The sequence below is a fragment of the Cygnus olor genome, chromosome 3, assembly GCF_009769625.2.
Source record: "Cygnus olor isolate bCygOlo1 chromosome 3, bCygOlo1.pri.v2, whole genome shotgun sequence".
NCBI classification, from domain to species: Eukaryota; Metazoa; Chordata; class Aves; order Anseriformes; family Anatidae; genus Cygnus; species Cygnus olor.
This window is the reverse complement of record NC_049171.1, coordinates 13,511,876-13,539,004: the sequence shown is the minus strand read 5'-3', so window position 1 is coordinate 13,539,004 and position 27,129 is coordinate 13,511,876. Positions and strand designations below refer to the sequence as shown.

Genomic DNA, 27,129 nt, shown 5'->3' with positions numbered 1-27,129 from the left:
TTGTTATGGAATTCAGGAAAAAGTTCACTTAATTAAGAAAGGTGAGAAAATCAGAACCCATTCTTGAGCAGAACTCTTGGTAAACTGACTGCTATAAGATGATGACCTTCAGTGAGATTTGTCTTCCTTGTTCACTAATGTCAGTTAGTCTACTTTGGCAAGGTTTGACTACTCCTATGCACATGTAAGATCATGCTATGATGCAGCACTCAATCCTGTAAAGAAAAGCTACGTACGCTTAATGCCAGTCCCAAAGTTATAGAAACCTGTCCTCAACCAAAAGTTTTGGTGAAGTGAGTGAATTAATAAATGTATGCACCCTTTCAGATTAGTGACACCTGGAGTTGTGTTTTACACAGATTTTGAACTGAAATCAGTCTAACTATTGAAAAAAAAAAGCACAGCCCACCCCCATCCGCCTATTTTAAACAGAATGCGTCTTTTCTGCTCTGCTTCTGGTCTTACCATCAGCTGTTTTCTATAGCAAAGACTGTGATTGTGTGAAGAAGATTATAAGTGATTAACGAGCCTAGTAAAATATGCACAGGACTACTCTAAAGTTGTGTGAAGTTTATTAAGCATTTCTCAAGCCTGTCTTGATTAGTATACAATATTGATGTACAAAACGCTTCAATAATTGTAGAGATGCTTGTACGGAAGTATACTTACACAGTAGAGCAAGGCAGAATATCACACAGTTATTACAAAGTAATTGCTTATATATAAATTTTTATCGCCAACACGTTTTCAAGGATTCCTCACTAAACCTTTATAAATTTGTAAGAGAGAAAATTACTGACTATTTAATGAACAGCTTTTGCCATACTGATTTCAATGGCAATGCGTTATTAAACCCTTTCTACAAATACTTCAAAGAATTTACACTGGAACAGACCTCTAAAGGTCATATAATCTAACTAGCTCCTAATTCAAAGCCAGCCTGACAAGATCAAATTGCCCATGACGTGATCCAGCCAAGTTCTGAATATTTCCAAGGATGAAGAATCCATGTCTTCTCCAGGCAATTGCGTGTTCCAGTGTTTTACCACTTTAGCAGAGAAAAACTTTTCCTTGTAGATAAACAATTTTGATGTTGCAAGTTGTCTCTCTTGCCTTTTGTTTAATCACTAAAAAGAAATTGGCTCTGTCTCCTCTACATGTTTTCTCTTCCACATACTTAAAAACAGCAATATGATGTCCCGCTGCCATCTCTTCTTAAGATGGAATTCTCTTAGCCTCTCTATATGTATTGTGTATCAGCACCCTAATCATCCTGCTGGCTCTCCACTGGACTTGATCCAGTATGGCAACATTATCTTGCACTGGGACCCCAAAACAGGACTCATATCCATGACAGTCAACGTTAAAACTTACCTCAACAGGGAGCATGTGCTTAGTGTCATACAAAGAACGGCACATTTTCAAAATTTCATTTCCCGTGCTCTCCTTTTCCTCAGCTGGGCATCTCTGTAGCATAGCAGTCCCCAGTTTCACCCAAGGATTACCATCTGTGCACAATCTGCTCACAAAAAAAAAAAAATGTTTATATGTATATATGTGTGTACATATATGAATATACACACAACATTTTCTGAAGTTTGTGCACATGTATGAGAATTAAAGTATGATCTCATGAAACAGAGAGGAAAAAGTTTTGAGACAAGTTACTATCCTGATGCCATCCTTCTTTCAATGCAACAAAGTTATTAAAAGTATTTTGAATTATGACGTACTGTTATCTGAGGAATCACACACCAGATAAAGACTGATTAAAGTGGAACACCATAGGAAAAACATCTCCTTTCTTTGTACCAGCTAATTTCCCAAGCAAAATGGTATTGAGGGAGTGGTGACATTTTCTTAGCTTTGATCATATTCTAACAGCATCTGTCTCTCAAGTACCTTTCTAGTTTCTTTGTGGAAAAAAAACTTACAAGACTCAAATTTTAATTTTCAGGTCCAACAAGCACAAACAAAAATAAACATCTAAAAAATACATCTATCTTTTTCTATAAAACCCATTTTATAGCCCATACAAACTGTGCTGTAGAGAGAAATTATATGCAACTGTACTTCTCCATTAGTAGATACGGATGTAGATACTTTTTATTATGATCATTATTATTATTATATTTAAAGTGTCCTTTCTATTCCATATAGAAGTTAGAATCCTAGAATCACCTGGGTTGGAAAAGGCCTTCAAGACCACCAGGTTCAGCCACCATGACCTACTGAGTCCCATCACTAAACCATGTCCCTTAGTGTCATGTCTACACATCATAAATACCTCCAGGGATGAGGACTCCACCACATCCCCTGGGAATCCCATTCTAATGCTTGGTCACTCTCTCCATGAAGAAATCCTTCCTAAATCCAATCTAAACCCCTCCTGGCACAACTTGAGATCACTTCCTCACGTCCTATCACTCATCATGTGAGAAAAGAGAACACCCTCCTTGCTGCAACCTCCTTTCAGGTAGTCATAGAGAGCAATGAGCTCTCCCCTCAGCCTCCTCTTCTCCAGACTAAACAGTCCCAGTTCCCTCAGCTTCGTTTCTCATCAATGCACATGCTCGATCAACGTAATATCCTTGTAGCAAGGGATCCAAAAATGAATACAACTTCATCTGCTATCACCATTACATGGTCAGCCTTAAACAGAAGGCAGACAGTAGGCATATGTCAATTATATCATGCATGCTGGCAAAGGCGACATTTACTATAAAATTTAATTGCTGCAACATTTCTTGGCCTACAGCTGCTATTTGCTAGATCATGGAGATGCCTGGCTACTTTTGGTAGTGATAGGTGTACTTGCTAGGACTGGACGTACTGATAGAAATGGGCAGCAGACTGGAGGTTTTAAATGAGAGCGTGAAGTGTAATACTGGAACACATCCACACTGCCATTTTGCTAATTTGAGTTTAGTTAATGCATTTCAATACACTTCTACAATGGGCTAAAATCACACTTAACAGTGTAGATCAAGACCACATAAAGCCACAGTAACACAACCATTATATGTTCATCTGTGCATACACAAAGGAAGGCACAAAAGGTGGTTTAAAAAAAGCCTCCATCAATTTCTGGTCATTAATCAACATCCCAAAAAAAGCGGGATATATTTTTATTTTATTTTGTTTGAAGAGGGGAAGAAAAAAATCACTGGAAGAGAAAATCTGGCAGGTTGGTCTTACAGTTCACTGTAAATTAAGATACTTGTCCAGCACAAGTGGAAAGGAGCAGTAAAGTGCTTTGAAAGTGCTGCTTTTCAATGGTATTATTTAGCACCAATTGTTGAAAGTAACATAATAACTACAGCAGCAAATGGAGTCTGTTAAAAAAAATCAGTTGGGCTGACACATAACAAAGAGTAGGTCTGACAATTTGGTAGAGGACAACTGCTAATACCTACTATTTCATACATATATAAGCTCTCTCCTGTTCAGCTTCCACTTTCGAAAGTACATACTGTAAACAAATAAAACCAGCTCCACTGGAAGCTGACATTATATTCTAACACAAACACCAGACAGAGATGCTAAGAGCAGGTAAGTTTGAATGCAAACTAAATAGAAGTCGTGATTTTCATTCTTTTTGACAACTTAATTGAGCCTTTCCATCAGTCACAGTCACTGAACAAACTGCTGCCAGGAGTCTAGCTGGGAGCAGCACAGCTCCTCCTCTTCGCCTTCCAACCTGATGGGTTGGACCCAAAGAAGCCAACTTATCTGACAAGCAAAACATGATGCACTTGATCTACGAATCCCCAGTATGGTCAGAGGAAGAAAAAAAAAAACAATATGCAACTCCATCTTTGCTGCTGGCTAAATTAATAGCTCCTCCTATGTGATCCATCTTTTGCTTAAAGGCATGGAGAGTCATCATGAATTTCCATTTTTATAGCTGCTGCCTCCAGAGTACATTAAGAAAACCTAGAAGAATTTTCCATTAGAAGAAGAAAACAAAAATCACACTTCAAAGCACATTTAGAATTAGTTACAAAGAAATAGAACAGTTAGAAAAGTTAGAAATAACCACAAAGATGCAAGGCCATCCAATAAATAAACCTGCAAATGGCATGACTTAAGTTAAGCATCAGATATATACTTTACATATATAAATCTTTTCTGACATATAATTGTGATTTCTGATAATTATAATTTTCCTTATGATTATTTGACCTTCTGTGGTCTGCTAACAAATAGACATCATCTGCCACCTCTACACAAAAACAAGATTCAGTCACCAGAAAATCTGACAACTGTAAGTAGAATTCAGTTTTCTTCTTTCATGAATTTAACCATTTTTATGTATGGTTAAATAAGTCAATTACTTTTTCCATGCTGAGAACTTTTTTACAGACTTGCAATAAGGGCATTGTTTTCCTGCACCAAACCAAAAATATCTTTAGAGGTACATTTTGCATTAAGAAAAAAAAAAGTGAACTAAGCTATTGAGCCCCTAAAATCATGTCTTTTTGAGTTCCAAAACACCTTATCAATATTTAAAATGAATATAAAGAATGCCTTTTGAATGTAGGCAGCAAGTTCCAAAGGATCGCAGAGCTTCAGGTACTGTCAATCTTTTTCTTCCCTTTTTTTTATTGTCTTTATGAAGTGCTTAAAATGACATCTGAATATGAGACACCTAGACGGAAAAGCATGCATGAATAACATGGGTTTAAACACCAATTTTTATAAAATGTATATGTTTCTGAGTACTGACTGGAACAACCAAGTCATCTTCAGTGGTTCCTCACAGTCAACATGGCATATTATGACATGAAGAGAACCATATCTGCAAGTAAATAATGACCATTCTTCTGTCAGAGTGTTTTGAAATACAATAAATAAATAAACAAAGACTGATCTTTGTCAGTCTTTTTTTAAATTAGAATTTTAAAAAAAAGAGTAAAGGCTACTAAGAAAAAAACCCCAAGCTTCAGTTCTTTTACTTCTCCTTCTTTTTGAGCCTTTAAAAAAATATAAGTTTTTTTTTTTTTTCTAGTTTTATATTCAATTATAAGTTTTAGATATTTACTGCTAGGCTGAAAAACAAAATTTTAAGTATTCAGATGACTAAGAGTAAAATTCCCCTGTTCCTGCACATATCATTACATTTGAAATAAACAATAAGTTAGCATCAAAGGCCTTTTTTTGCAGCAGAACAAGAACAAATAAGTAAAGATTGAACAAAACCCTAATACGTACAGCTAAACAATTGGCTTAATTGCTTATAGTTCTCTCCTTTACTCAACAATTTCTTCATACAATTTGCTTTAAAAAATGGGATTGCTGAATAACTCACTATCGAAAGAGTTCCTGCTTTATTCCAACTGAGCTACCAAGGTATGTTTTTCAGCAACACAGTTTCAGGAACATTTAAAAAAAGAAAATCTTGTAAGGGTACCTGAACACTACTGACATGAAATATGCAACAGAGACAAAAGAGAGAATTTATGAGTAATGCAAGAAGAGAAGACACCAGAACAGAGCAGAGATTGCTAGCAGCCTTGCCAAAAATGCAGAGATAAGCATATGATAATGACTGTCAATGACAATAGGGAAAGAGAGGAGAGAGGGCTCAGATAAAGAAGGCAGAAAGTAAAGATTTTGTTGTTTCTGGTTTTGATTGCTGCTGAACATCATAATTACAAAACACCCTCTGTTTCTTGGCTGGCATGAATTACTCCAGGATTTACAAAGCAAAATAATTCAAATTAATAAATAAAATTCAAAATAATGAAAATGAAATGTAAGCTATTCCCAGCTGACTATAACAAGAAGGAGTTGCAAAGATCTAACTATCTACTTGGTAAGAGTTCAGAAAATGAATGCCCTCTCATATTGAAGGATACTAAAGAGAGCTGTAGCTGACTTTTTAAAGCCAATCATGCTTGAGGTAGGAGGACTGAGGGTGGAATGAGGACGACACTTCATTTCTGGAGCATTATTAACTATTGATGTTTTGAGTTCACACAAATTCATTCTGATGACAGCGCACTTACTATGAATGCCAAAAATCTGTTTGAGAATGTTTCTGCACACCAAATATATTATTTCTTCAGACAAAAAGATACGCATTTTATACTTTTATTTTTAAAAACGAATTTATTTTTTAGCCTAGATTTTCATTTAGGTTAAGTTATTGTAATGTACTGTTTGACCATTAGACTTCTTAAAAAACAACACAAATAAACAAAAACACTTCCCCCCCTAAAAAACAAAACTCCAAAACATAGATGACTGAGCCTAAACAACTAAGTGGGGGGAAAGATAATTTACAACAATCATAATTATGATCATGCTGACTACTATTAAAATACCAGGCACGTTCCTTGAAAGCACTAGAAATGAGTAAGAAAGGAGGACTTTGAAGCCTGCAGATACAGGATTTATAAAGCACTTAGCCTTGCAAGTATTGTTAATAACAGAAACAAAACAGATATTAACAGAAAAGCAATGAGAGTATAAACACAAAGACCTCAGGAGAGAGCAAACTGTCCCACCTTTGATAAATTTTTCTACTGGGACAACTTCTAGTAAGAGAGGGAAAACTGAACAAAACCACCACCACAAAGAAACACAAAGAAACTAGAGATGCATCATTCCTGATGAGAAAAAAACAAGGAGGGTTAGGAGGGGAGGGGTGGGCAGGAAAACAACATCTCTCTCTCTTCTTTCAAGATGCAACCTCAATTCTCTTCTCCTCAAGAAAAACACTGCTAGAGCAGGGAAGAGAACAGACTGCAAGGTCTTTCCTTCTCCTCCAGCTAGCAGAGAGAGCTGAAGAATAAAGCAACAGTGGTAACTGCAACCTGTGAACCCCACCTTTAAAAACAACAACAAACACCACAACAACCAAACACAAAAAAATTGTTTTCGTTACTATTAACGTAATCAAATTTATTTTAATTTTTGGTTGTCTAGAGTTTTAGGCAAACTCAAAGAAATCTGGAAATCTGAACTACTCTTTATTTCCCTGTAACCAGTGAAAGCGAATTTAGTGCTGAGCTCAGGAAAACTTCCTGAGCCTGCACTGTAAATCATGTAATGGAATCATGAGTCAGAGATTCTCCATGAAACCAGTAAGGGTAGCTACTACTAGTGAAAGAGAAGTGAGCAATTTCTCCTGAAGGATTTCCGATGCCTCATAGCAAAGACAAAGCAGTGAAGAAAGACACCAAAGTTCAATTGATAACAGAAATTATTTTTAAAAAAAGTAAAAATAAAAATGAAAATCTAATCACAGGATAAATTTTCAGTTTGTTCCTTAAGACTTTATGCTAAGACACAAGCCAGTCAGTCTCTCCTCAATCTCTGATAAAGAGATGAAGCAAATCGTCCTAGAAGCATTTCCAAGAATATAAAGGCAAGCAGGTGACTGAGATTAGTCAACATGGATTTAAAATGTGGAAATCACGCCTGACCAACCTGACAGCCTTCTACAATGAAATGACTGGATGATAGTTGATGTTACATACCTTCATTCAACAATACTTTCAACCCTCATAATACCATCACTAACAAACTGATGAAGTGTGGGCTAGATAAGTGGACAGAGAAGTAGATTCAAAACTGGTTTCAATCATCCAGGATCAAAGGGTTGTTATCAGTGGCACAAAGTCCTGTTGGAGACCAGTGACCAGTGGTGCACCCCTGGGGTTGGTATTGGGGCCAATACTCTAACTTCTTCATTGAAGACCAGGATGATGATGAGACAGAGTGAACCCTCCGAAATTTGCAGATGATACAAAACTAGAAAATAGTGGGTGATACACAGGTTGGTTGTACTGCCATTCAGAAGGACCTTAAGAGGAGTAACGAGCTTTCTGTGGTTTATCTCTGTCCAGCAAAGGGAAATCCAAAGTTCAGTACCTGGGGAGGAATAACCAGCAGTACAGGCTGGGCCAACCAGCTGGAAGGGAGCTTGGCAGAAAAGGACTTGAGGGCCCTGATGGACAAGGTGACAATAAGCCAGAAACAGACCCTCATACCAAAGAAGGCCACCAGCATCCTGGGCTGTATAAGCATTGCCATCAGGTCAAGGAAAGTGCTCCTTCCTCTCCACTCGGCATTAAGTGAGACAAATCTGGAGTGCTGCATTTAGTTTTAGGCTCCACAGTACAAAAGTGACATGAGCATAGTCGAGGCAAATAATAGAAGTTCTCTTGCCCCTTATCTTAGCTACGTTGATTTCTTTATGTAAGAATTGAGATTATGCATATGTCTAGTAGCTACACTGCTTTAGATCCTAAGTGACTTACAATATGGGTGTTCGAAGTATTTTGTACAAGTTTTCAGACTTCCAAGATCTCGGAACTAAGATGCATCCTACCTCTGAAATTTAATTCACTGTTAGTTGTGAATACAAATAATATTTAATCATTATTTTGTTTTCTCTTTTTCACTTGACAAAGAGTCTGAAGAAACACAACACCAAGTGGGAGATAAAATTAAATAATTTTTATGTTTTTTTCCTGTCATAGAACAGTAAACAAGAACTGTCTATTTATAAGTGTTCTGCTTTCACAAAATCTTCAGACTGTCTGTTCAGCCCAAGGAGAAAAAATTTTGCTAATCGTTTTGCAGCAATATTTCACTTTACCCTGTGCTCCATAAGTTATGTTTTTTGTTTTTGTTTTTGTTTTTTTTTTTAATCTAAATACTACCTTGAACAAAGTTTGACAGTTCCCCACACACCGGAAGGCATCAAATTTTTCAGATACAATTAAAAAAAATAAAAAGGAAAAATGGAATATGAATTTGTGACAGATCATACAGCAATCCTTGTAATTCACAATGCACTGAAGAAAATATTTAGTTCATAAAACTGTCATATAGGATTTAGATTAATTTTCATCCAGAAATCACAAACAAAATGCAGGCTTGAAGGTGAATAACCTTTATAGATTAGATTCTAATGGACTGGTTCTCTGCAAGTACAAAAAAAGAATTATTGTTCATAAAAAGGTATGCCCAAACTTTTCTGACAAATCAATGTACATAAACACTTTGGGGAGTGTAGTCCCCAAATTCAAACAGGTTGCAATCAATGCCCTCAAAACAATCCAAAGAAAGTATAATTTAATGTCTCTAACCTTCACATGGTCAGACAGACATGCTACACTGCACTGGCTAGCCAGAAAGTATACTAATATTACTGTTCTCCTTGAAGGACGTGTGACTTTTGCCTTGATGTAAGATTGTATGAATCCTTTTATCTTAGAAATCAGAGTCTGTTACAGAATGGAACAACTAAAATTGTTACCTTTAAGCGCGTTCAGGAAGTCACAGACAAAAACAAAAGAAACGATAAATAAAATTGTAGTCGAGATGTCCCAAATCAAAATTTTCAATAAACAGTTTCAATAAATACCCATTCTGATGGGTGCCATGCTGAAATTTTAAACAATTATTTTCATTTTAAATTGTTGGGCTAGAATCTTCTGAATATGTCCCGCCATAGTATAAATTCTTTGCTTTCAGATATTTCATCTAGAAACAGAAATGATAGGTATTGGATCGAGAAAATAAAAGCACCATTGCTTGGTACCATTACCTACACAGACCTTCTGCAGCTTGCCTGCCACATATGAACATTAGTTTTCAAAGACTTTTCTGTAAAGCATAACTTGAAGTAGAATTTAAAAATAGCAAGCCAGAACTTCCTATTGGATTTTCTACATACTGGCAAAAGTGAGAGTAAAATACGTAACTCTGAATTCAAGTACTTGGAAAAACCTCCTGTGCAATAATTCAGACAATAAAATTGTTCTGTCTTCTGCATGATGCATACTATATACATATATATACCCTCTACCAGAAACTGATTCAATTCTACTTCTAATAAGCCATTTATTTTCCCCAAATTATCTTTTCGAAAGGTCATACCCCTCTTAACCATGTTTGAACTCACTGACTGAAAGTTACGTGATATGATCAATCAATAAAACTTTTTTTGCTTGAAGAAATGCTCACCTGTTGCTCATTTCCATAGGTGGCCATGCTTGAAGGAGTAAAACCAAGTGCTGAAACTCAGACAAACTGTGACTAGATTCCAGAAGTCCCAGGAAGAGATTGTACCTTTTTTCTTCATTTTCAATATCTGTTATCTCTACCTGAAAGAAAAACAAACATTTTAAAATTACGAATTTAAAAGCGACAAGCTATCTGTAAAAGACATCACTGTTGTAAAACAATACAGGAACACAGCCAATGTAATTTTCCCAGAAAGCCATTTTCTTACCTCTCATTTTCAATTACATGCAAATAAAACAGGAAAGCACACAAACAATGGGAAATTACTTAGGTGTATGTTCCCAAAATAATATACCTCCACAAAAATTAATTGATTAGTTGAGTCTTACATCTATATTCTTCAAACATCCAAAAAATTTTTACACTTTCTTTTCTCCATATATATATATACACTTTTAAGTAACGGGCATGTATAGTACCAATCTTAGAACAGCTTGGGTTGGAAGGGACCTTAAAGATCACCTAGTTCCAACCCCCCCACCGTAGGCAGGGATGCTACCCAATAGATCAGGTTGCCCATGGCCTCGTCCAAACTGGCCTTGAACAACTCCAGGGAAGAAGCATCCACAGTTTCTCTGGGCAACCTGTTCCAGTGCCTCACCACTCTCTGAGTCAAGAATTTCCTCCTAACATCTAAATCTCTCCTCTTTGAGTTTAAAATCATTCCCCCTTGTCCTGCTGTTACATCCCTGAAGGTGTTCAAGACCACGTTAGATGAGGCCCTGAGCAACCAGATCTAGTGGGTGACGTCCCTGTCCAAAGCAGGGGGGTTGGAACTAGGTGATCTTTAAGGTCCATTCCAACCCAAGACATTTTATGATGTGATCCTATTATCTGACTGAGCAAAAAGTTGCTCTCCAACTTTATATATGTATTAGTTCTGTAATATATATTACTCAAAGTTACCTCTGAGAATTCAATAGTTTTACCTGAATTTGTATCATCTAATCTTTTCTCCTAGAGGAAAAAGTACTGGAAGTTAATTTAAATTCATTTACTCAATGAAGAACATTTGCTGACAAGCATTGTAGTGTTTCTCTGTATAGGTATTTGAGCTTATGAAAAAGAAAAACCCCATCAGCAAGCTTCCAGACAACTCTGTCTCAGGAAAAGTGTCCATCTAAGTTCAAAACACACAGCTGCTGTAAGAACTTGAATACACTTCAGCTGATGACAGGTTCTATTACAGATAATTACTGCCTGCAGTTTGCATGGTAAAAAAGTGCGAAGTCTGACTATTGAAGGAAGGTTGCTATAAATGAAAACCAACTTTCTGCTAAATAAGAAGCAGCTTCTGTTTAAAAGTTTGGGTATCACGCTAGGAGGGCTTTCACAAATGAAATAGCTATTCCTTGTCTGCCTGACACACAAAAGTTCTTGTAGTTTAAAAATAATTTGTTACAATAACAAGGTAGCTTCCTTTCTGTTATTAACACATTCTAACACTGAATTTTTCCTCCAAACTTCGAAAACTTCTGGGATATCAAACACTTCAGTTACATCTTATAATTCAGCTGAAGATACACAGCATTAAATGTTAACATTTTTGTTTAAGCCCAAGTAGTTCTAAGACTTCAAACATGGACAAACTTTTCCTTAGTTCTACAGCTACTTTAAAAGATTAAAGATTGTATTCCCGTCTTCTCAAAGTGACTCTGATACATCAAGGGCAAGTTTTTCAAAAGAGGGTGGAAAACAGATTACTGATGCATTTACTGAGTTGCCTACGTAATTTGTGACTTTAAAATATTTAGTGTTGAAAAGTTTACTTCTTTCTCCAGGGTATATCTGAATATACCGCATACTAGATCATTTTAGATAGAGAAGAAACCTTTCTGAGATCTCTCCATTTAAAATACTTCCATGTACTGCAATGTCACACGGCAGATATCAACTACCCACTTGTAATATACCTAAATTCCACCTATACTTGCTGAGATGAAATATGATTATCTTCACTATTTAAATCACACAGCTGAAAAGAGAAGGGAGAACAGGAAAAGGTAAAAGGTTAGGATGTCTTATGTCCCTTTAGGGATCAAAAAAATTTAGCAATCTAGCAAATCTAGCATTTAGATGACTTCATCTGTCCCCAGACTCCTTTCTCAGACAACTAGTTCTAAGTTTTTAGACCAAACAGCTAGCATTACGGATGGTCCATTAAGTACATTTTAGGATATTTGCACGAACAGCATGTTGCTTCAAAACACAGACTGAATGTCTAACTCTTTCTAATGATAGACATAAGAAGGGCGAGAAATGGCACGAGTGTTTAATACTATTAGTATTAAAAGATGAGAAGAGCTGCCACAGAAATTGAGTTCTTGGCAGCAAAGAGTAGATGACAGTAGATCAGATAACCTATTCAACGTGAACTGAATTTCAGTAACATGACATAATAATGTATCTTTAAAGACTGGTTTACATTTTTATGATGCTAATTAATCTAACATTATAAGGTACTGGTTTGGACAGCTGGATCCTTGCAACATAATTGCTTATAACAAAACACATTAATGTGATCAAGGAGAATTAACTTTCTATTCTTAAACATGCTGTGTATTTCTGAAACGTTTCTTTCTACAATGGCCTCTTTAAAATTGCTTGCATTTCACATTACAAGTAGTAAAAATAAAGTGAATGTTCCACAGTGTTATTTATAGTTTTTACGAAAGAACTATTCAAAATTCACTTTTCATATAGCATTTTAAATGCACATTGCTTCCATTTATTGTGAACTAGGTGAGACTAAAAGGTAGCAACACAGGCAGCAGCAAGCATGTGTACTTTTAACGCTGAATGTGGGGATCTAAAATGTAGCACTGAGGATAAAGGAAATGGAAGATTAATGAAGGAGTAAAAATGGAAAATACGTAAGTGTTGAAGGGCAGATGACAAGTATATTTACCTTCTTCCCCCACCCCCAAAAAGAGTAGCTTTATCCTACCTTAAACTTCCCACTCTTTCATCTTTTTATACCTCATCTTTTTTCCTGCTTTACATCATCTTATTATAGAGAATATAGATGCACCACTCTATATTCTACAAACACCTGTGTTTCAAGGAAGTTTTAAGCATTACTTCATTTCTTTGACGACACGATTATTAAAACTTCTTTTTGGAAAAGAAAAGCTGAGATTCAAAGGTAAACCTACATTTTAGCAGCAAGAATGCATGAGCATTTCCAACAACGGTCACACAGTCAACTGTATCAGGAGTATTTTCAAAAGTATTCCTGAGTTGAAAACATCATCAAATACATGCTGATTCTGCAAGGGTTGTGTACACACTTCACATCACATGTTGTTAAGTAGTCCCACTGGTTTCAACAAGATTGCACAATGTCTAAAATTGTACCTTCTGTGAAGCAGCTGTATTTAACTGGTGTGTACGTCTTTACAATCAAGATGATTGAAGTCTATATACGATTTGCCCACTAGCATGCCTAGAAAAATCCTAAGCAGATCAACACTGTGTAACAGAAACACAGATAACAATAAAACACTTAAAAACTTATTTTCAATACATTGTTATTCTTCTAAAAGAAAAGAGTCCATTTTAAGTTAAAGACCTGTAAGGTATACTATCTGCTACGTAGTAAATCAAGGTAGTTGTTCGAAATAGTTTCCACACAGCTTTCCGCTTTGATATGATAACTTATCCTATCTCTAATTCCTTCCTTACAGTTCTCTAAAAATAAAAGTTATCATCAAACCACCAAAAAAACACAAATGTACTGATAGCTCCTTACTACAAGAAAGCACGATCTTGAAGCAAGGCATTGAACTGACTTAATTAATTGTATTAATATATATTAATTTTAATATGCTTTAAAATAAAAATAGATGTATAAAAATATACACACATGTATACATTTATACTAGGAGCATTGGTTTTCCTCTGTATTCTCTTCTCTTTCCGAGGCTAAGAGAGAGCATGGAGAGGAAGCAGTCATCTTATGCAACAGAAATAGGGCATGGTCTGTGTTAAAAGGTAGACATTTCATCTTATAAGAACCAAAAGCTAGCTGAGATGAAGTCAACAAGGTTATAGTTAAGCCTATCACCTTGTTGTAGTACCACAGCAAAAGAGCAGAGACATTAAAAATTCCATTTTAACTGAACATACTCTTTGTAGCAACTCTGAATGATCGATTCAGATGACTCTAAAGGGTGCAATGCAACAAGGCACTGCATTTCTAGTAATATGGTCATCTTTAAAACCATGGTAGTAGCATACTATAAATCCCTCCTGCTCCCCTGCCCTCCGCCCCCCCCTTTTCTTTTTTTATTTTTAATTAAAAACAAAAACAACCTTCTTAAACATTCAAGGCTATGCACAGATAACCTACCACAAACTGCTCAGACCCCTGGTAGCAGAAGGGCCTGAAAAGAAGAGTCTGTCACTAACCAGGTTAATGAGGCCTACAGCAAGCTAGCAAGGAGTACACTTGAACTTCAGATGATCTGAAAGGCCTATGAAAGAGCAAAAATGGAAAAGGAAAAGCAGGACTTTCAGTTTTAAGAACAGATGTGCCCAATTCTGTCTCAGCTTCCCCTAGTTTTGTGCCTTCTCTTTGGCAGTAGAAGGCAGAGGGCTTTATGTCTTACATTAAAATAAAATGCTGCATAAATATACACCACAATGGGAAAGACAAGTAGGGGAATTAATTTTAGAAATGATACCTGTGATAGATTATAAAAAGAAATACAAATTAAATAAAATCTGACCTTATGTTAAATTGTTAAAATACACAATTTAATGGTCAACAAGAGACTACATACGCTTAAAATTAAGAAAACACAAGCATTTGCATAATGCTAATGTTCCTTAAAAGAATAATATTAAAAAAGAAAAATACGTGCTACACAAATGACACAGCGTATGCAGCCATTGTTGAAAACTGCACTAGATCCCACAAGCTGTCTGAACCAAATCCTTTCAATTTTATGTTCTCCTTCTGAGCTCTTCGCTTTTACCTCTTTTCTCAGTTTCTCTTGTAATTAATTGGCAGAGGTTATGATGGCCCATGAAGGAATTGTGACTCATCCCAGATCATCCCTGCTTAATAAGAAAAGCAAAAATCACTCCATCTTGATCAAATACTTACTAAAACATATCTATGTTATTAAACGGGGGCACATTGTTTAGCTACAGCCTTTAGCAGCTATGGCATGCCAGAAGACAAAAGTCAGGCCTTCTTTCGATCTGAGGTACATCTTTGATGGTGACATGGGCAGTGGGACTGAGTGCACCCTCTGCAAGTTTACTGATGACACCAAGCTGAGTGGTGTAGTCGACACGCTGGAGGGAAGGGATGCCATCCAGACAGATAGGTTCAAAAGGTGTGCAAACCTCATGAAGTTCAACAAGGCCAAGTGCAAGGTCCTGCAGATGGTTTGGGGCAATCACAAAGAGAAATACAGGCTGGGTGACAAGTGGATAGTGAGCGACATTGCGGAGAAGGACTTGGGGGTACTGGTTAAATTTTTAATAGTTGATATATAAAAAAACTTGAACAAATATTCAGAGAAAATGATTTGTTTAACCTTTTAGTGTTTTTATAGGACTTCTCTTTCATGGATGATAAACCCTTAGTAAAACCTTTGTTTTACTAAACAAGTTTCTGATGTAAATGCAGGGAGTAACTGGAAAAAGCTTGTTAGAAAAGCAGATCTCCAAAATTCTTTCTTCTGGATCCTAAACCTAATTTAATGTCATCTTAGACTCAGTGTCTTTCTGTGTGTTAGGGTAGATCTACGCACACAAACCTCCTTCTACATTATACCTGCGGATATTGGTGGATGGAAAACTGATCTTACAGTCAGCAATGGGCGCTTGCAGCCCAGAAAGTCAACCCTATCCCAGGCTGCATCAAAAGCAGCGTGGCCAGCAGGGCAAGGGAGGTGACTCTCCCCCTCTGCTCTGCTCTCATGAGAACCCACCAGGAGCACTGAGTTCAGCTCTGGCGCCCCCAGCACAAGAAGGACATGGACCTATTAGAATGAGTCCAGAGGAGGGCCATGAGGATGATCAAGGGGCTGGAGCACCTCTCCTATGAAGACAGGCTGAGGAAGTTGGAGTTATTCAGCCTGAAGAAGAGAAGGCTCTGGGGAGACTTTATAGCAGCCTTCCAGTGCCCAAAGAAGGGGGCCTACGAGAAAGATGAGGAGGGACTGTGTCTCAGGAAGTATAGGAGTATGACAAGAGGTAACATTTTAAAGCTTTAAAAAAAGGTAGATTTAGATTAGATATAAGGAAGAAATTCTTTACTATGAGGGTGGTGAGGCACTGGCACAGGTTGCCTAGAGGATGCCCCATCCCTGGAGGTGTTCAAGGCCAGGTTGGATGGGGCTTTGAGCAACCTGGTCTAGTAGAAGGTGTCCCTGCCCACAGCGGGGGGGGTGGGGGCTGGAACTAGATGATCAGGTCCCTTCCAACCCAAACTGTTCTATGATTCTAATATTTTTGGTATCTCTGAGCACAGCCACACAATATACCTTATTGAATTACATGTATTTAGCCATCAAAAGCACTATTTTTTTTTCCTCAAGTAGCTACAGTCTGCTTGTTAATAGCAGATTCATGAGATTTAACATAGGGCATCTTCAATCATCCATTTTCCTATGGGGAAAGTCATACTGAACTTGCTGTAACCTGCAAACCTTAAGAAAACCAAAACACTTTATGATTTATTTATTTATTTTCTGGAGTCCAGTTATTTATCAATCGGCCACAATACCTTAGTTCTCACATCACTTTATTACTAGGGCATTATATCAAAGAAGTTTCCTACAAGCTTTTTAAAACATTTTGTTTTATATACCAAATATGAAGTATAGGGGTATGGGTGCTTTTACTGCTGAAGTATAAAAAATAAGAGGCGTCTGGCAGTTGGTGGAGGTACTTGTAATCTCTTCAACAGTACATTATCTGGACACAAACATACCCTTTATCTTACTTCATGCATTCTGAACAATCCTGGAATGCACATTCTTTATATCCAGTATGGGAAAAAAAAAAAAAAAACAACCACCTTAATGCACTTACAATCCCTCCTCTATTAAAACATCAAAGTACTCTGCCTGACAATAAAATCTTTCAAAGATTTATATATAGTTCTCTTCCCTTATAGATTAAATGTATTAGCTGTACAAAATGTTGAAACTTTTACCCATTTTCAGCACACTAAGTTTTGACTCATCATCTTACTCCATAGATTTGTTACTGCTTTCTAGAGACTCAAGTGCAACACACATGAAAGAGTCCAAATACGAAGAGTTCCCTCAACGTTTGTTCTACCAGCTTTTGAAAAAACTAGTATTTTGTAAAAACAAACAAAGATGATACACTTGAAGAATAATAAGGTTAAATAAAGCTGTGGGACATCATATATGACTGGTAAAGGTAATTTTTGTGTTTGTAACTGAATAACTCAATAACTGAACCATGTGTTCAGTTTAGTTCAGTACATTATCTCACTCTTAAAGTTAGTTTAAATCTGTATTTACAGCAACAGTGATATATTGCTGTATCTAGATTGTGTCCCAGAGGCATAACTATCCCCTATATGTTTTCCTACATTAGGAGGACAGACATCTGATAGAGTTGCAATGTAGTTTAAGCAATAAAGCATTTTATTTGAGAATCTGACACCAACCAATTTGGCTGATGACCTAGAGAGTGTTTTAAGCAAACAGAAGTGCTAATAGAAAGATCCAGAAAAAGAATCAGCCAATCCAATCTCCTCCTTCCCCCGAGATAAAATACAAAACGTTGTCTGCTTCCATATGAGTGGTGAGCAGGAAAACTAAAGCAAACACACCCCTACCTCCCTCTGCCCAACCAAATCTGTTCAGCATATTATATATTTTACTCTCTATTAGCATGGCAGAGCCATGGTTTTCATCAACAGATTTTATCCAGTACTAATGTTCTAAGGAAATAATTGATAAGGGTGTTTGTAACCAAAGAATATGGGACATAAAAATCAGAAAAAAATATTTTTCTTTGTTTTAACTGATTGTATATTGAGAAAACCTACATTCGTGCTTAAAACCAATTCCTGATATTAAAGGTATATATTTGTGGTTTCCAAGAGCTGCAGCCAACAGCCTATTGCTTTACATGATTATAAAATTCATTTTGTTACATATGCCAGATTGTAAGTGTAAGTATCTCAAAATATGTTCATGTTCATCACGGCAGTGTAAGTTTGAATTAATAAGGCATCAAAAAATAGAAACAATAAACAGGCATTTGAGTAGCCCCTTACTGCTACAATACATTCTCAATTTGTTTGCACTCCCTTGTAGAATGCATTAAAGTTTTTATTTATTCACCCCACCACAGGCTCCAGTGGTAGAGATTTTATCTACATTACATTTTAAAATAATAGGCAGATCTGAGATGAAGGATTTTACTTGGATTCAAGATAGGGAATGCTGATGCTAAGGCTTCTTCCAGTCATTAGGCAGGGCTTAATATGATTTATAAGCAATGACTGAAAGGATTAATAACGACTTGAATTGTGTAACTGGCATCTCTGTACCGTTGACAGCACAAAAATAAAAGTCTTACTTTAAAGACAATATAATCTAAATAGGTAAATCATCAGGGCTGCAAAGTTAGAAGCTTGTTACAAAGGACATAATATTACAAATTATGATATTTAAGAGATATAACTTATATAATTCATATATATTCATATAAGAGTATGAACACAAATGTTAAAAATCATCAGCTATAAAAAAGGGCAGATATGTACAACTCTTCCTGAAACTGTACAGCTACTGACCCTGCCAAGATAAGATTAGGGGCTTTTAAACACTATTTTTTATTTCACTCTCTTCAGACTGTTTGAAGATGCTAGACATCCCATCAACCTTGATGCTAGACAAGTTACATACTTGTAAAATAAGGCAAAAACAAAAGCACATATTGAAACATCTTATTCAAAACCTTCATGTACCAGAGCAACATTAAATTCTTTTAAGGGCAAAACCACAAGTAATATTGTCGCCAGCACACTATCAGCATTCAATTACTTCTAAACATGGGTGGCTCTAAAAAGAAATCTTTTAGGTTGTGATTGAGAGTGAAATCTTCAGAGACACAGCTGAGTCAGGCTGGAAAAAGTAGAAAGAGGCGAAAAAGAATAATCCACAATTATTCAGCTTCCTGTCTACGGGCAAGAGTGCACGTGCACACACACACACAGAGAAGTCAAGAGCAACTAGGAGAGCAGAGCTGTGCATTAATAGTTTGAGGTACCTGATTAAAGGCAGGTTATGAATCCACAGTCAGACAAAGAGTTTAAAAAAAAAGTAAATTAGTCATCTGTTTTGCAAGACATACACTAGAATACAGAGACCCCTAGAATGAGGAGAAGTGGGGACCTACTTATGCACAAAATACTATGCACAATTTTATCCAATAACTTTGCAGTAAAATATTACCTTCTGTTTGAACTAGAATGCTTCCTGATAGACTTACTCTTCTGACCTAAGTAAGCAAGTTAAAAATTGTTGACTTGTTTACAACTTAAAGTTAACATATAAACACAAGAATAATATCTTCCTGGTAAATTATCCCCACCTACCACTCAAAAGGTAGCTCTTCCTAATTTCACTTTAAGATTCCACTTACTAGATCTTGCTGTGGTAATACTTGAATTTGGAGCCTGCTGACACATAGAACTGCTTCCACTTCCTACTCCTAATTAAATTCCTGTGACTCTTGTTTAAGGCCAGGTTGGATGGGGCTGTGAGCAACTTGGTCTAGTGGGAGGTGTCCCAGCCTCTGGCGGGAGGGGGTAGAATTAGATGATCTTTAAGGTCCCTTCCAACCCAAACCATTCTGTGATTCTATGACTTCCCAGAGATGAGGGCAATGATGGGGTAAGTTTCGTATTTTCCTTATTTTAGCTTCCACATCCATTTTTTGAACACTGTTAGACACAGAATATTGGGCTAGATTGGACTTTGATATGAACCAGCACTGACATCTTTATGTACTCACATATTAATTAAAATTTTTGTTATGAAAACACACTGGGCCAACAATATTTTGTTATCTGCAGTTTCCAAGCAAAATTGAGGGAAAACAGGGACTCAAGTAAGCCTACCATTTTCATTACATGAACTGTGTACTCTCACGGGGTAGCTGAAAAGAAGTAAAATCCTGAGATGTTACAAAGAAAGCAAAGGCACAACCTTTCCATACATCAGTAATTTATAACTGTGTAAAAAACTCTTATTCTGTGACTAAAACAATGGGTAGTTCTTCTTAAAGGAAGCGTCTTAATACTTCCATTAGTAACATAATCACTTCTGCTACCCTTTCTCTCTATTCATTCTGCACATGAAATATGAATCTCTCAGGTTTCCTTTTTTTATTCTTTTATTTTTGTTAATTTTCATACTTGTTTGTTCTAAACTGTTTGAGACATTTCATCTGCTCTGGTTCTATTGACTTCTCTCATATATAACAAAATTCAGTGCTATTGAACTCTAAATAATAAGTTAGCATTGAAATGGCCATGATTTCTAACACTGTGGTCCCTCACCTATTAGTAACTATTGGCAACTGAACAAAACAAAACCCAGATCTTTTAATTCTCTTCACCTGAACTTAACAGCAAAATGGAGTTGAAATTAGATACCTTTTAATCTACATCTGCTTTGTATTTCTACATCCTTCATTTCTTATACAATAAGGCCCAAAGTACTTAACTTTTCTTTAACAGTAGAACTGGAGACAAGTCAGCAGAAATGCAATGCTCAGAGACCTCAAGAGTAGAAAAGATTCACAGTAAAAAGACTGTTGAACCCAACTATTTTCATAATGCAGAATTCCATCTTAAACTGAGCAGAAATCCGTCCTTGGGAGAGAGGATCAGTCAATCTCAATCACATTTGCTAAGCCAATATTTGCTTTTGTAGCAAAACTCACAGGTGATAAACAATTATGTATTAAAATATGTATAAACAATTCCAAATTATTTGCAGATAATGAGGTTAAAGTTTTCTTGTTGATATATTTTATAGACGTCATCTTAAACCTCATATATCCATAAAGTTCTTTTCCCAGTATTTATCAAAACTTTAAACAATAATTTGATATAGTACCTTTTGCTCTATGTCCTAGCACAATACTGCCACATACAGAGTTAAAGGCAGTTAAGAAATATAGTTTAAAGAAAAATTATCCAGCACTATGCTTTGTATAATATAAATATTCACACTGTTTTAGAATTAAATTCAAACGACTTCCTAGAAAAAGGAATACTGCCAAATGACTAATGTGAGGCACTGACATACACCATGTCAACTTCCTCACTGAGCTTCCAGACTTTGTACTATAGTTATTTCCTATTTTTTTGGAAGGGCAAAGACAACTTTTACTTTTTGAAAATACCCACATAAAGCTGTGGTTTAGATTATAAAATGTTTAGTTTATCCATACCACTGTAGAAGAAAAAATATATACAAAAAATATTCATATGTATGTCATTTGAGAAGTCCATCTTTCCTTTTGCATAGATGAGCTTTACCTTCTCAAAAATGTATTCCAGATATATTACCTTCATTGCAGAGGAACATGCCAGTTTTAAATATGATTTTTCCATCTGCCAAGCTCATATGTAGATAATCCTACATCCAATCCATTTTGGGTTTTGATAAATGGAAACATATTATAAGGTAATGAGTCACAGCCGAGAGATTGGTAGTTTTTTAAAATCTGTTCTACTGGGCTCACAGATGCCCCCATGTAATGACAGGATTTAGTTCTATTTTATGAGAAAACACTGTAGAAAAAAAAAAATCTCATTTGGAGCCTGTACAATGTTGTGGATAAAATTCTGTTATTTGAAGGAAACTTCAAATATCTTTTTGAAGATATGCCTATCGAGTTATCCCATTTAACAAAAACCAACATATTTACTAAGGAAAATCAGTAAATCTGTGTTATTATGTTGTATGGTCCATGTTCTCCACTTAAAGAGCAAACAAAAAATACCAATACCTCACACTCCCCCATTCAAAGTACTTTTCATTTCCATTACTAATGAGAATATAACTTGAGCTAGCAACGTAAAGCAAAGGCCTACTTCACGATCTCCCCTTCATTTGAGTTTAAGACAGCACGTAGACAAGAGCTCTTGGTGCAGCACTACCCACGTCCTGAACGCACAAAAAGAACAATGACAGCTTAGGACCTAGTCTTTGGATAAACAGCCACTATCTGAAAGACTGAAGCGTATGCTATCAAACATTAATCTTGCGAGAGCAATCAACGTGAAATTAAAGCCAGTCAAGAGTTCTGTGTGACAAACTCAGTGTTCACAAACCAAGTCTCCTACCCCAGTGGTAGGAAAACTCTGAGGTCAGACATTTTGTACTTTCCCCCAAAGCTGGACTCCACAGACTGCACATATTAAAATAGGATTACAAGTGGTGAGCACATCTGAAAGCCTGCTGCACACAGATACTGAAGGGATGTCCACTATGTCACAGGCCAAATCCTGCTCAGACTAAAGTCACTGATTAGGATAAGCAAGTTATGGGATTCAAGTCTAAAAATAAGCCTACCAAAAAGCCTAATAGTGAGGACTTAAACAAAGGCTTAGCCACATGTTGAGCTCCCTGTCTTGTAGAAATACCTAAGAACCTTTTTCTTCCAAACTGATTTATATATTGCTTAATTCCTTATCTTCTTGACATGCAGCTCACTAACTTCTAAGAAATGCATATAGATTCAGTAAACACAAGTGCATTGCCTAATGCATAAAAATGCATAACTTGCACAGAAAATAAAATCCATTCATTTATATTCTACAGGAGACTCTGTCATAATCTGCACAGAGAAAACCTCTGAAGACCGTACACAGATATTGAGAGATAGATAGATAAGGGTGAATAAAGAAAAAAATGCATTTTAAAAAATGTGTATAGCTAGCTGGCTAGAATTGAAAGACATAAGATTAACATACATATAATTTAAAATGTACATTAACTAAGTGTCAGTTAATATGTAAAAAAAATGTATCTGTGTAAATTATAGCTAAAAATAACAGCTATGCAACACAAGGAACTTAAAAACACGTAAGCCATTTTACTTGCACGTGCCAGCTATTAATCATTGTTTCATACCTCACAGTCTATGTATGGTAAAGGTACTCTACGTTTAAAACTGAAAAGGTGATAGAAGATTCATCCTGAAAAAAACAAGATTTTAATCCTTAAATAATACTTTTAAATATAAGCTGTTAAATTAGCATCAGTATTTTTCCCCATTATGCAAGTGGCTCTTCAGTTTACCTTTTCTGATTATCACTACCATTAAGAGAGCAGTGTATGCACAAGTTCCCAGTATTCAACTGTATGTGTAACTGCTGTCTTGATGATCAACGTTTGCAATTCTTGCTAATAGAGGAAAAATGATATTAAAAAAAAACATTCTAATGTAAATGAAAACTTGTCAAAATTGATCCTTCCAAAATGTTGTTCTGCATACAGGATAAAATGACAAAGAGGCATTTTTAAAAAGAACAACCCACATTAAACCAAAACACCTGCCTTTACAAAAACAGGTTGTTGATACTGACTCCAACTCAATATCATATTTCAGTATCTATCAAAATAAAATAAAAATAAAATAAATGGCAGACTTGATTTTTTTTAATGTAAGATTTCTCTATTATTTATCCATATTTAAGACCTAGACCAGGAGCACTGAAAGTGCTAAGTGAATGGATACCACAAAATTACTGTTGCTGTACGAATTTAAATAAATAAGTCTGTTACAGCCATAAAATGAATCAGAAACAAGTAGCCAATACAATGCAACAGTCATACGGAATGGCATTACGTAAGCACAGCAATTGGTGCTTTTCTTTTTGATTTGATGTAGTCAAAGTCATAGCAGTTAACAGTAGTCACAGATGAGTCTCCGTTTAATAAGAGTGACAACATATTTAGATTCATAATTCTAAATAACGGAAAAAAAACTCTAAATGCCATATTCATGTGGAATTTTGGGGTGATACCTACCCAAAACTAGGATTTATTAAAAAAAAAAAAAGCCCTCATAAACATCAGACATTAACATTTTGAAAAGCTAAAAGGACTAGCGTTTATAAACACTGTAAAAGAGGTTAAATATGAAGCACTTGCTTTTCTTATGGAAAAAAATCTCTTTCAATGAATATGAACTACTAGAAATGCCTAAGAAGTAACAACTATTCAATGAATACTTGAGAAGGGATCCTTGGATGATACAGAGTTTACAGACCTCTAAAATAGCATCAGTGTTTGACGGAAAAAACAGTTTAGAATGAAATGGTAAAGAGTAGAATTTCTGATGATTTTCTGACTGCTTCTTTGCTCACACAAATTAATGGATGCTTTTACAGAATTGCCTAGTCAAGTCCAAAGAGGAACCTGAGCCTCACTGACTGAAATTCAAAGACCTATGGTTAATGCACAGCTGATGTCACAAGAGCAGTCGAGGTGTTTGGATGCACGTACTGTTAATTTCCACAAGGACATCACATTCCTTCTCCAATTATCTCATTTCAGGAGGTATACTGCGTATCACAGTAGGCTCAGATGGAGGTGAGAATGGAAAACAGACAAAAAAAATTTTGGGTGAGATAACAGGACTGGAATTGTTTACTTGGATTGAGTAAGCAACAGGAAAAAAAAAGTGGCAAGGTACGCAGAGGAGACTGATTTTCTGAATTTTACTGTCCTATAAAACATGGAACAACAACATATACAAAATCACAAAGAGAAAAATCCTTCTACAGTGCCAGTATGTCTTGCCCTCAGTGCTGTATGACCAATGCCACAAATTTAGACAGTCATAACCTAAGGTTGTGTTATCGTTTACCCATACATTTCTTTGCAACATAGTAACTCTGAATATCTCACTAGTCAGATCTTAATTTTTCTAAAGCTGTGATAAAAGCACAATATGCAACTGTTTAAACCATTCCCCATTTATACCATGATTACAAAAGAACTATTACAAAAAGCGATATTCCACATGAATTCACTCCAGAGCACATTCATCTTCCTCTAAAGCAACTGCAGTAGCCATGGAGTATCGTTATACCCAAGGCTTGCATTGGAAACCGTCATGTTCACTCAAGCTATACTGCTTCTCTCTTCACTTCTTCACTTTGTCTTATCCATTTTACTTGTGCAGTTAATGGAAAATTTTTCATTTGCATCCTAAAGTATTTAATCAATCATACACACTACAGCAGTTTATGTTTCCAGAAAAAAATACAATTTACATGTTTTCATATGGATAAATTGCATCTTCAAGAAATGGAAATTAGTGTTTTAAAATATTAATTAAAACTTACATTTAATTTCTTAAACCTAACTTTTATGCATTACCGGTAGAGAAACAATGTCTCTAGAATTATAAACATCATCTTAATAAATTATCTCAAAGTTGATAGGACCATAAATCCTTCTTCTAAGTAAGCATGTTTCACAACTAAAAATGGCTGAGGATTAAACAGATACTGTTCCTCCACCTGTATTTTGCCAGATCAAGCTAAATGCAGGTCATTGCTATCAGAAAGCTGATAAATGCCTCCAGCAAAATGACTTGGGAATTCTTGCCTCTTTGCTTTCCATATACTTGTCCTCCAATCTAGCTGACACAAGTACAAGCAATAGGTAAAAGCTGAAAATAATATGACACATTGAAACCTTTCTTTATGAAGTCATGGAAAAAAATGTAAACATATTTTTCATACACTGGGGAAGAGGGACAAAAAAGCCAATGGAGACTTGAAAGCCATAAACAAGTTCTAAGAAAGTCATTACGTTAATGTAGGTATTACAAAGGTTGCTGAGACACATACAGTTTGCATGCAACATACATAAATGGCCTATATGAAGGAACTGCAAATGGGGGGGGCTGCGCATATCAAACACACATTAATCGAGTAATTTTTTCAAAGTTAAATTTAAAAAATAACAGATAAAATAAGTAAGGGTCCTAAAGTTACGATCTCAAATTTGTATTAGATATCCCTTAAGAATTTTAAAAAACGTTTAGCCCTCAGCAGCTCTCTGTACCCTCTAGATCACAAAAAAAAAAAAAAAAACATAATATGAGGGGAAAGGCTAAATGAGATTACCTTCTCTAAATGACAAAGCTATTTGCATTTAAGTAGTATGCAAATAGTAATTACATTTTCAATTTGCATAATAATTAAACAATCCTTTAAAGACAAGATGTGTCTTATATAAGCTTCACAATTGCTAACTTCTTGTCTTAAACTAAACCTTGGTTTACCTACAGAACCTTTGCTAATGCCACTGCAACTTCCTGGGGAAAAAAAACCTCTCGTTACTGTAACTGGTCACTGTACTTCAGTACAGTGCATACACTGTACTGAGCATGCATACACGTAACCTGCTTGGTGTTATTTTACATGTCAGACACTGATGCAAGTCATTACAGACTAGAGTTTTACACGTGATATGAAAACAAATGCATTTCTTATCTTAGATGGATAAAAGCTAAACTTTGATATGAACATTCTAAACCACATTTTTCTCACATCCCACCCAAGACTTTTTTAATGTACAAAAAAAGTCAGTATTTTGACCCATATTTTTTATGCACCAGTTAACTAGAAAATTACAGAACCTGAAGAACTCAGATAAAATTCATCAAGGGTATTAAAACAACACATGCCTCCTCCTTTCAGTAGGATAGGATGCTACTGGAATGTGAATTAAAGACTCTCAAGCCTTTGAAAAATGAGGACCTCTGAATTTTTAATTTTGTTAACTAATCATTAGAGAACTGGAAATTGCTGTGTTTCTGACTGTTTGATAGGTAGCTGCTTCCATAAAGTACATTTTTAATTTTGTAAGAGCTGGCCTGTTTCCCAGCAGCACATTGATTTGTTGGACCACTACTTACAGCACCTACAGCATAATTAAATATTAAGTCTCCCTTTGATGTATGCAAATCCTGACTAAGAGGATTAGTAGATACTCTGAGGGTGGCTTTCACACATTTTCTGGTAATTGAACACCGCAGTATCAC

The 27,129-nt window shown here is 35.9% G+C and overlaps 1 protein-coding gene across 2 annotated transcripts in view; it reads right to left on the bottom strand.

Moving 5' to 3' along the window:
- Window positions 1–27,129, bottom strand: part of NBAS (NBAS subunit of NRZ tethering complex) — a 187,950-nt gene that overhangs the window by 24,701 nt on the left and 136,120 nt on the right. For both annotated transcript variants that reach the window (XM_040551536.1, XM_040551538.1), the window contains exons 49-50: window positions 9,985–10,124; window positions 1,375–1,519 (exon numbers count right to left, since the gene is read on the bottom strand). In XM_040551536.1, coding sequence (XP_040407470.1) covers window positions 1,375–1,519; window positions 9,985–10,124 — 285 coding nt within the window. The remainder of the gene's footprint in view (window positions 1–1,374; window positions 1,520–9,984; window positions 10,125–27,129) is intronic.